The sequence below is a fragment of the Protomyctophum parallelum genome (genome assembly GCF_964188405.1).
Source record: "Protomyctophum parallelum genome assembly, chromosome: 11".
NCBI classification, from domain to species: domain Eukaryota; kingdom Metazoa; phylum Chordata; class Actinopteri; order Myctophiformes; family Myctophidae; genus Protomyctophum; species Protomyctophum parallelum.
In genome coordinates, this window is record NC_139707.1 from 8,916,398 (window position 1) to 8,926,621 (window position 10,224).

The 10,224-nt window shown below is 47.2% G+C and overlaps 2 protein-coding genes across 2 annotated transcripts; both read left to right on the forward strand.

The window, feature by feature from the left end:
- Positions 1–4,379: 4,379 nt before the first annotated feature.
- On the forward strand, positions 4,380–5,000 carry LOC310866548 (peroxiredoxin-1-like; the record flags this gene model as incomplete). Its single annotated transcript, XM_083776192.1, has 1 exon — positions 4,380–5,000. One exon carries the CDS (start codon positions 4,380–4,382, stop codon positions 4,998–5,000), a length of 621 nt encoding a protein of 206 aa, XP_083632318.1.
- Positions 5,001–7,918: 2,918 nt separating this feature from the next.
- On the forward strand, positions 7,919–9,982 carry LOC310866550 (THO complex subunit 5 homolog; the record flags this gene model as incomplete). The annotated part of the gene is made up of 1 exon (XM_083776194.1): positions 7,919–9,982. One exon carries the CDS (start codon positions 7,919–7,921, stop codon positions 9,980–9,982), a length of 2,064 nt encoding a protein of 687 aa, XP_083632320.1.
- Positions 9,983–10,224: the final 242 nt, after the last annotated feature.

Genomic DNA, 10,224 nt, shown 5'->3' on the forward strand with positions numbered 1-10,224 from the left:
CCCCCCCGTTACAAATGTTCGATGTGAAAGAATATATATTCAAAGATTTTCACACATTTCCACATTTTTTCTAAAATGGCAGATCTACAAGCTCATAGTGTGGCACTCTGCCGCACTAAGAGCTTGTAGATCTGCTATTTTGTCAACAGCTAAGGTTTATAATAGTGGTTCAAGTGGTTAAAACTTAAAAGCTATAATGTGACAGGTCTGAATGGGTTTAAGGTTAAATATTATAAATCTAGTCTAATGTAGTCTTTAAGAAATCCTCCCAGAATCTTGTCAAACCTCCTGTTGTCTATAGGAGGCTATATGATCATCTGATCTCAAACCTCCTGTAGTCTATATAAACTAGATTATGATCATCTGAGTAAATGCTAAAGCCTTCCAATGTCCAATTTTGGTGATAAATTGGGATGCACTGTTGACGTTCCAACACCAGAGGGCACTGTACAGCAGTAATTGCAAATCTAGTACACCCTACAATACATAAAAGGAAAAAACGAAATCAGCAACTATTAAATAGCCGTGTTTATCCACGGCTTCCCAAGCCGTGTAAATCCACGGCTTCCCGTGGGGCGAGCCGTCTCTCTCTGATTTTTACCTGTAGGCCTACTATATTTTCACCTGTACTTTGAGATTTTTCCTGTACTTTTAAACAGAGAGAGAGAGAGAGGGGGGAGGTAAAGTGTCTAGTGAGAGTTGAGGGGGCCCAAGGGGGGGTCATCACCAGCCTCTTTTGTTTGAGTGTGCTGGGTCGTTACTACAACAACAACAACAACAGATCCACCTGTTGGTGGCGCTGTAACTGGCCAATGTGAAAAGGGTGGGATATATTCTTCAGCCTAGTATGAAAGTCTGTGAAAGATTCCATGTAAATTGCACACTGCCTTCATGATTTGAGTCATTTTCAAAAATCCACCTGTTGGTGGCGCTCCTGTTCTCCTGTTGAAGTAGACCACTGGCCTATGAAATAATGCAGCACCAAATGTGCTTCCTTTTGTTGATTTAAAAAATAAAAGGCAATTTAAATAAATGTAAGCTACTTTAGCATATTTAATATAACAGAAATGCAATTAATATACGTGTAAATGGCTCAATTGAATAACAACATTGCTGTAATTTGCATCAGTTGAGTCCCAGTTTCAATGTATTGATTCATAAACAGTATGCAGGCAAATGGTTTGGGATACTTGGACAGTGGTTTATATGAGTTGAGTTGCTTAAAGTAACTTTGACTATCAACTTTATCTGACTAGTGACTTTGTCTGTCTAGTATTTGTTTCACTGGGAAAACAGAAAACAGGGTCTCAGCAGCATGTGGTGTTTGTTACAATGGCAAAGGGCGTGTGGGCTGTTCTCTCTCTCCTTTTATACTGGTTGGTGATTTTATACTGGCCCAGGTGTGTCACAATTTCCACGACATCTGCCACTCCCACCATCCATCATCAGCACTGGAAAACACTAACAGTGGATTATCCACAGACCAAAACACCACTAGGGCCACATAGGACCGTAACACAGAGCTCAAACGGTGTTATGATACCATAGAAAAGGAGTATAATTATTTTGGCCACAGCATTAAAGGTATATTCAGTGATTTCACTCAAAAATTCTTAGGTTTCATTTTTGGCTGGGACCTAAGCCTTTCATCCAATCAGGATATAGAGCCAAAAACGAAACCTAAGGTTTTTTGACCCCCAGGGGTTAACTGGGGACAGGGAGGAACTCCTTATATGGTCAGCACACTCTATAGTAGAGAGGATTATCACAACAAAACAAAAAAAGTGATATTTGAATTAAGTGAAATCACTGAATATACCTTTAAACGGTGGGTCATGCTGACTGGCATAATTTCCACAGACGATTCATCTCACCCAGGCATCACGTTGAAGCGATTATGACCTACCCGTTGTTGGTCTTCTAGATATGGCTCCCTTGCTGCTATATACGCTACGGCTACAGACATGTGGACGTGATGAAAGCACTGACAGAAATAGCTCTAATGAGCGTGCAGGTGAAGCAGCGGGATTGAAGAAAGCAATGGAAAATGTAGTTTCATTTTTCTAGTGGTTCTCCAGACAAAGATATTAGAGAGTGTTAATGCTGTCTCTAAATGACTCCAAACCAAAGACATGGAAATGCAGAAGGCCTCGAACTTGCTGGAGAATATGATAAAGGTCTTGTCTGAGTACAGGAATGCTTTTGAATTTGATGAGGCAAAGACAACAGCACAGACGCAATTGCAAACAAATGGGGAGTTCAGAATACCTTAGAAAATACAAGAGTAAGAAGAAAGAAACGTCATTTTGACGAGCTGTGTGAAGATGAGCGACTATCCAATGCAGAAATCTATTTCAGAGTTAATATTTTCAATGCCAATCTGGACATAATCAACCAGCTGTCCCAAAGAATCATTAGTATGCGCGAGACCTCTCTCATGTTTGAGGCTCTGCACCCCATGACCCTCCAGCATGCAGGCGACGATGAGCTATATGAAAAGGCAAAACGTCTATATCTGACCACACTATACAACAGCTGGGACCTAGCAAATTACTTTCCCACTCAACTCCTGTCAATCAGGGTCTGTTTTAAAGAAGAGATTGCTAAGGAGTCCTCAGTGTTCCAACTTACAAAAATGCTGTTTGTGGATCATCAGTCTATCTGTCCGCTTTATACCGCTGCACCTTGTCAGTGCGGAGAGCGCTCTCCGTGGTGCTGAAACCTTTTTTCCTGTTGTATTCCACTATTCCAGGAATTTCCAGAATTGTAACGTGTGGAGTGATGGGATCTGTCACGGGGCAGCCCGTGCCCTTAGACCAGTGGCGTGCACAGACATTTAGAGGGGCAGGTGCTCAAGTGAAAAAAAGGGAACCTTGTGCAGCACATTTTGGGGCGGGAACCCATTTTGGTGCTTTAGCTATTTAAAAATAGCAGATCTACAAGCTCATAGCGCGCTACCGAGTGGCGCGCTACGAGCTTGTAGGTCTGCTATTTATTTATTTTTATCGAAGAACCACTGACATAGAAACATAGCTTTAGATTGTGGGGGCCTAAATAATCTAGTAGAAGCGTTTATCAAGATTTGATCAATGTCACCGCATGGTCCACACACTACAAATTGAGAAAAAAAATTAAAAAAAAAATTTCTTTAGACTTTAGAGCACATTGCCAAAAGGGCAGGGGGTGCTCTAGCACCCCCTAGTGTCTATCTGTGCACGCCACTGCCTTAGACAATATCAAGGACCTTGCAAATAGACCACACAGTTAAGTCAACTTGATCAATTGACAAACAGCTGGACTGCAAGCAACGGTTTTATATATATTGTACACATGACATTTTTAGTAATTAACACGATGGTTGAAAGAGTTTTAAGTGTTTATTTGTATTTATTGACACTGAAGTTGCATTGGTATGTCTGTCACCTGCATGTCTCCCCTCTGCAGTGCTGGCACTCCTCTCTAGATTGGAGGGTGCTAAGTCTGTCACCCCTCACCGGGTCCTCTTATCCAAATTAACACCTTTTAATTTCTCTCCAGAAGCTATAGAATGGTTTAGTTCCTATATCTATCCACCAGAAAACAGTGTGTAAGTGTCAACAGTGTAAAATCTCCCTGCCACACCTGTTCGGTCGGTGTCCCCCAGGGCTCAATACTGGGTCCAATTTTGTTCTCTCTGTACATGACCTATACCTGAAGAATAATCTACATGTCCAGATGTATGCAGATGATGCTGTTGTACTTGCCCATGGTAAAAGCTATGCAGATGTGTCAATAATTCTAACCGTAGCCCTGACAAGCATTCAAGACTGGCTTATAGATTCATGTCTGCTCTTGAATGCCAAAAAGACAGCCTGCATGGCCTTCTCCAAAAGACCAGTTGGGCTGGAGTCATCAAATGTGTTTCTGGGTGGAGAGGAACATGACCTTGTCACAGAGTTCAAGTACCTCGGAGTCATTTTAGACTCAACCCCAACATTTAAAACACATGTGAAGAAAGTCACTAATACGATTAAATTATAGCTATGTGAAAAAATGGAATGCACACACGCAAAGCAAATTCCTATGTGTTTTACACAATGTCAATTGGCAAATAAAGGATATATTAAATAACCCTAATATATAACATTTGTTCAAAGACATTCTTTCTACTTAATCTAAAAACTATTTGATACAAATATTCACTAAGACAATAATATATATTGCAATCTTCAGCCCTACAATTATTGTTGACTCCTATATAGTGACATCATCAGGGATGACGAGACCCTCTGATCTGAGCATATAAGACCCTCCGTGAGAGCTTCTGTCATTCCGTGCGCCTCTCCATATTACTCTCTAGGTCCTAAAAGAACACATACTTGAGCTACACCAACACCACCATGTCTGCTGGAAATGCTAAGGTCGGCAAACCTGCCCCCGACTTCACAGCCACAGCGGTGGTGGACGGGCAGTTCAAAGACATCCAGCTGTCCGACTACAGAGGGAAGTATGTGATCCTCTTCTTCTACCCCCTGGACTTCACCTTCGTGTGTCCCACGGAGATCGTGGCCTTCAGCGAGAGGGCGGCGGAGTTCCGCCAGATTGACTGCGAGGTCATCGCCGCCTCCACAGACTCACACTTCTCGCACCTGGCCTGGATCAACACGCCGAGGGATCAGGGTGGTCTGGGTCCCGTGAACATCCCCTTGGTGGCGGATCGCACCCAGTCCATCTCCAGAGATTACGGCGTGCTCAAGGAGGACGAAGGCATCGCGTACAGGGGCCTGTTTGTGATCGACGACAAGGGCGTCCTGAGACAGATCACCATCAACGACCTGCCTGTCGGCCGCTCGGTGGATGAAACCCTGCGTCTGGTCCAGGCCTTCCAACACACGGACAAGGTTGGAGAGGTGTGCCCCGTTGGCTGGACACCAGGAAGGGATACCATTATCCCTGATGTCCAGAAGAGCAAAGCATTCTTCTCTAAGAATCACACAATACTATATACTACGACTATATAGACTAAGAGTCATTAAAGTCATTAAATATAACAGTGGCGTGCACAGACATTTAGAGGGGCACTAGATGACACAGGGCTAAAAGATAGTATATAATTTAGGCGGAAATTGTATTTTTCGCCTAGGTTTTTACAGTTCAAGGAGTTCTAGTAACCTCTATATTGGTGATGATACCAGAGACAATGTTGTGAAGCATTGACAGATGTCCTGTACACGAGTCTAAAGCAGGATATGTACCAGTATCTGAAATGCAATTTCTTGAAGGGGCGGGTATACTTCATGAGGTGATAACTATGATTTAGCTACCACTCTGGAAGGTCTATCATACCAAAATATCATCTACAGACATAGATCTTTGAAAAAAATATAAGTAACCTTCGTCACCCTGAGTGGTACCGATATCTGGTCTGGCCCATGGACTAAGGTGCTCAAGTGAAAACATTGCCCTCTGGCACAGTGCTGTCCAGAGGGCAAGGGCAGGTGGTGCTCCTGCAGACCTGCACCCCCTAGTGTCTATCTGTGTCTGCCATTTCTCATGCACCATTTTCTCAATGGTGCCATATCTGGCACCATTGGCTTGATCTGTGCACGCACTCTCTGGATGCCAGAGCAGAACCTCTGCCCCAAAATGTTCATTTCTGTGCAGGATTCACAGTTTATTTTCTTTTTTTTTAATAATTCAATTTTTTCACCCAGTGTCAATTATCTAATGTAATCCTGGGCGCTACACTTCCTCTGCCAACCTGGGGGGCAGCGGACTGACCTCATGCTTCCTTCTATGTATGAGGAGTCCAAGCTGCTTCTTTTCACCTGACAGGGGGGAGTTTCCCTGGCCGGATGTAGCATGTGGAAGGGAGACGTTATTCCAACCAGTTTCTTTCCCCTCCATCAGGCGGGGAAAGGCTGGCCAGGGGGAGGTAGTTTAGTAATAAGACCTAGTACTTAAGACCTGGAGGCGTGGTTAATGCTCTTTGGCCATTCAGAATAGCCAAATGGCATTGATCACGCATCCAGGTCTTAAGTTAAGTAATAAGACCTGGTAGGCTACTTAAGACGCAAAATACAGCCCTAAGATTACGGCATATTTTTTGTGAGGGTACCTACCCTAGGGGAAACGGGGAGAACATGCAATGACATGAATACATTAACTCTGTGGTTTTCAACCAGTGGTCCTTGAGGGGGTTCCAGGTGGTCCCCAGCTAACTGATGGAGAGTTGGTAACCAAATGGAACCTTATATACAGTATATCTTTAACTCTTGAGAGTTACATTATTGTTAAACATCTGCATTACTTAATTTACAAGAAGTCTACACACAAGTAGAGAATGTAAAATAATTAAAATGGTGGTCCGTGGCTCAAATGCGGAATACATAAGGGGACTTGATATGAAAAAGGTTGAAAACCACTCCATTAATTAATGTCCAGCACTGCTTTCATGCACTTGCTCGCGCGCTCTCACACACACACACACACACACACACACACACACACACACACACACACACACACACACACACACACACACACACACACACACACACACACACACACACACATATATATATTATATACATTTGGTCTCTTTATTTTTTGTTTTTAATTATTATTATTGTAAAACATTTTCCAAAAAACATTCCCACAAAAGCAACATTTTTCATGAATAAAAAAACAATTGTTTCAGTAATTTCACGAAGAAATAAAAGCAAAATCAAACTTAAAGGAGAATTCCATACTAAAAGGCTTTCTTACCTTTCTTTGTAGTTGTTACGTCCCCACCAAAGAGGTCCAGGTGTTATTTTGTGCAAAAGCTCCTTATTGGCTATTTCCCCTACCATAAGCCCTAAATGAATTGCATTGAATTGAATGGGGCTATGGGGTGTTGTGCTAATTTGCTTATTTCCATCGCTCAAAATTATAATTTCTTTGTATATATCCTCTCTTCATAATGTAAATAATATCCCAAGCGGCACACTTTACTACTTCTTTCGATGGAAATAAGTGAATTAGCATAACACCCCATAGCCCCATTCAATTCCCATTCAATGCAATGTAATTCATTGAGGGATTATGGTAGGGAAAATAGCCAATAAGGAGTTTTTGCACAAAAAAACACCTGGACCTCTTTGGTGGGGACGTAACAACTACAAAGAAAGGTAAGAAAGATAAGAAAGCATTCTAGCATGGAATTCTCCTTTAACATACCACATAGTATAGACACGTGTTTCAGACGTGAAACACAGACAGATTGGAAGACGGTCAGGGATTCTTAGTATCATCTGATCGACAGAAGGGATTTACTTTAAAGAAACACGTATTTTTTCTGTTTTTTGTTTCTGAACAAATTTCATCACCACATAAGAAACCAGGACAATGCTTAGAATTTCGGACCGTGTCCTTGGGATTTTGACATAATCTGATTGACAGTTGGAACAGACTTAAAATAAACAAATTGTTCCTGTTTTTTTCTCAGAATCAGCAGAGGGCAGGTTTTTGGGCCCGGCCAATAAGAAGAGGGCAGGATTTTGGGCCCGGCCAATCAGAAGAGGGCAGGATTTTGGGCCCAGCCAATCAGAAGAGGGCAGGTTTTCGGGCCTGGCCAATAAGCAGAGGGCAGGTTTTTGGCCAATCAGAAGAGGGTTTGATAATAACCTGGCCTACAAAGATATCAAAGATAACTGAGACCCATTGCCGAACTACCTCAATGCTTGCGTCATCACAAGCATTGCCTAGACATGGGAGTTCTATGTCAGTCTTGCCCAAAAATGGAGGTGCCTACATATGGAGTTGAAGTTCCATGAAAGTCTTGCCCAAATATGGCGATCGGTCCATGACATCAGACTGATCCTCCAAGTACTCTGCTCGGCATTATCGGGTCATTCGTGCCGGGCTTATCCCTCTACTTCAAACAGCCACCAACGTTATGATGTCGGAAGTTCTGAAGAAGCGTAAGGTGAAGGCGCTCCGCGGCGAGGGAGGAACTCCTCCGGAGATGAAACGCAGCAGAGACGGAGGAGACCAGCAGCAGCAGGACGTCGGCCGCGGCGGCGCGTACAGTGAGTGGGCGGAGCTGGACGGCCGCGACCCGGAGCGGGACCGCCTGCAGTACAAACAGACGTGCGAGAGTCTGGCCAAGCTCATGGGCGAGATCCAGGAGCTCAGAGCCAACGGAGCCGTCACCGAGGAGGGCGGCGGCGGCGGAGGCTCCTCCGCGGCCGAGGCGGAGCGCAAACGCATGCAGAGCTGCGTCCACGTCATGACCCTGAAGAGGCTCAACCGCTTGGCCCACATGCGGCTGAAGAGGGCCCGGGACCAGACGCACGACGCCAAGCAGAAGGTGGACGTGCTGCACGTGCGGCTGCAGAACCTGCTGTACCAGGTCATGCACTGGCAGAAGGCCATCGGCAAGTGTCTGGAGTTCAACTCCGAGCACGACGACGTCGACCTGGTGAGCGAGGCCGAGTTCTACGAGGAGGCCCCCTCGGCGATATCCAGGCCCGACGTCACCCGAGGAGACGCGCACCAGCGCACGCTGGCGCGCCTGAACTGGGAGCTGGAGCAGAGGAAGAGGCTGGCGGAGAAATGCACGGAGTCTCAGGCCGCCAGGGAGAACACGCGGAAGAGCATTGAGGTGAAGAAGGAGCACCTGAGCAGCCTGCAGCCGGGGCTGAACGCCATCATGCAGGCGTCCGTGCCGGTGCAGGAGTATCTGTCCGTGCCCACCGGCTGCTCCTCTGAGCGGAGCCCGAGGCAGACGGAGATGGCCCGCCACCTGCCCGCCTCCCTCTACGTCCTGTTCGTCCAGGCCTCGGCTTACGGACAGGCCTGCGACGGGGACCTGTGCGTGTCGATCGCCGGAGACGTAGAGGAGGCCAAGGCCCTGTCCAAATGTCCCAAAGTCTGCCAAGCCGACGAGAGCCACTCCGATGCAGAGGAACTGGACGAAACAAAGAGGAGACAGCCCACCGCGGGCGGGAAGCTGGACAACAAGCGACGCGAGATGCTGAGAAGACACCCTCTGTCCGTCTGTTTGGACATCAAGTGTAAAGACGGCAGCGTTCTCCACCTGCACTTCTGTTACCTGACGAACCTCAACATTATGACCGCGAAGACCAAGGTATCCACCGAGCTTTCCTCCGCAGCCGTCGTCAGCGCAGGTGAGCTGCTGAAGCCCGACACGCTACTCGACTGCCTCCTCGCCGGCGACCGGGCCCGAGAGTCGCCCAACCCGGCCAACCGCTACCAGTTGGATAAGGTCGGGATCACGTCGTTTGCCGACTACGCAGAGGATCTGGGCTGCCCCTACCTATGGGTCCAGAAACTCGGTGGACTGCAGTTCCCCGGCGATGCCCCGGAGGAGGGTGGTGGCGTAGGCGGTTCCCTGAGCGCCAGCCACATGGAGAGCACTGTGAAGCTGCTGAGGGAGCGCGTGGAGTCCCGCCTGCTCCTGCACAGACAGTTTGCCTTGCTGGAGAACGGCGCTGCAGTCCCGGTCTCCGACGGCGAGTGTCAGCATCTCTTCCCCGGCAAAACCGTCTCCCGGTTGACTTCCTGGACCGCCATCTCGTACCGAGAGTACAGGGACCTGGCGTTCACGCGGCACGCGGTGGAAGGCGGCGGCCTGGCCGAGGAGACGGACGCGTACTTTGTGGCCGTGGTGGAGAGGGGCGCCGCTCGCCTGCGGGCGGCGGTGGTGTTGAGCCCCCGCTACCCGGCCGTGTCCCCCCTGTTCTCCCTGTCGCTCAGCTGGAAGGGAGAGGAGCGCAGCGGGATCACGGACGACAACCTCAGAGCCGTGGAGAGCCGGGCGAACGACTCTCTCAAGAGCGAACAGGGAAACCGCCGTCCGGGCCCCCAGCTACTGACCACTCAGGTGGCGCGCCTGTGTGTCTGTCTGGACGCGTATTTGGAGGCAGACGCGGAAAGACCCGGCGAGGACCAGGGAACGCGTTCCACCTCGGTTGAGCCAGACACAGACGGCCGTTAATGGGAGGAGTCTCGGCACATAACACAATACTCTGGACCCCGTGGTGCTCAACCTCTGGGCCTGGGACCACTGGTGGTCCCAGGCCCACGATACGATTTTAATGATAATATAATATTACAATAAAAAATCACACCTGTGTGAAGTGAGGGGCGCTCTTATCATTGTACATCATCATCAAGATAGTCACGTAAGATATGCCTATTTGCTCAACCACTGTGACGTAAAATTCTCCAGTTCATTGT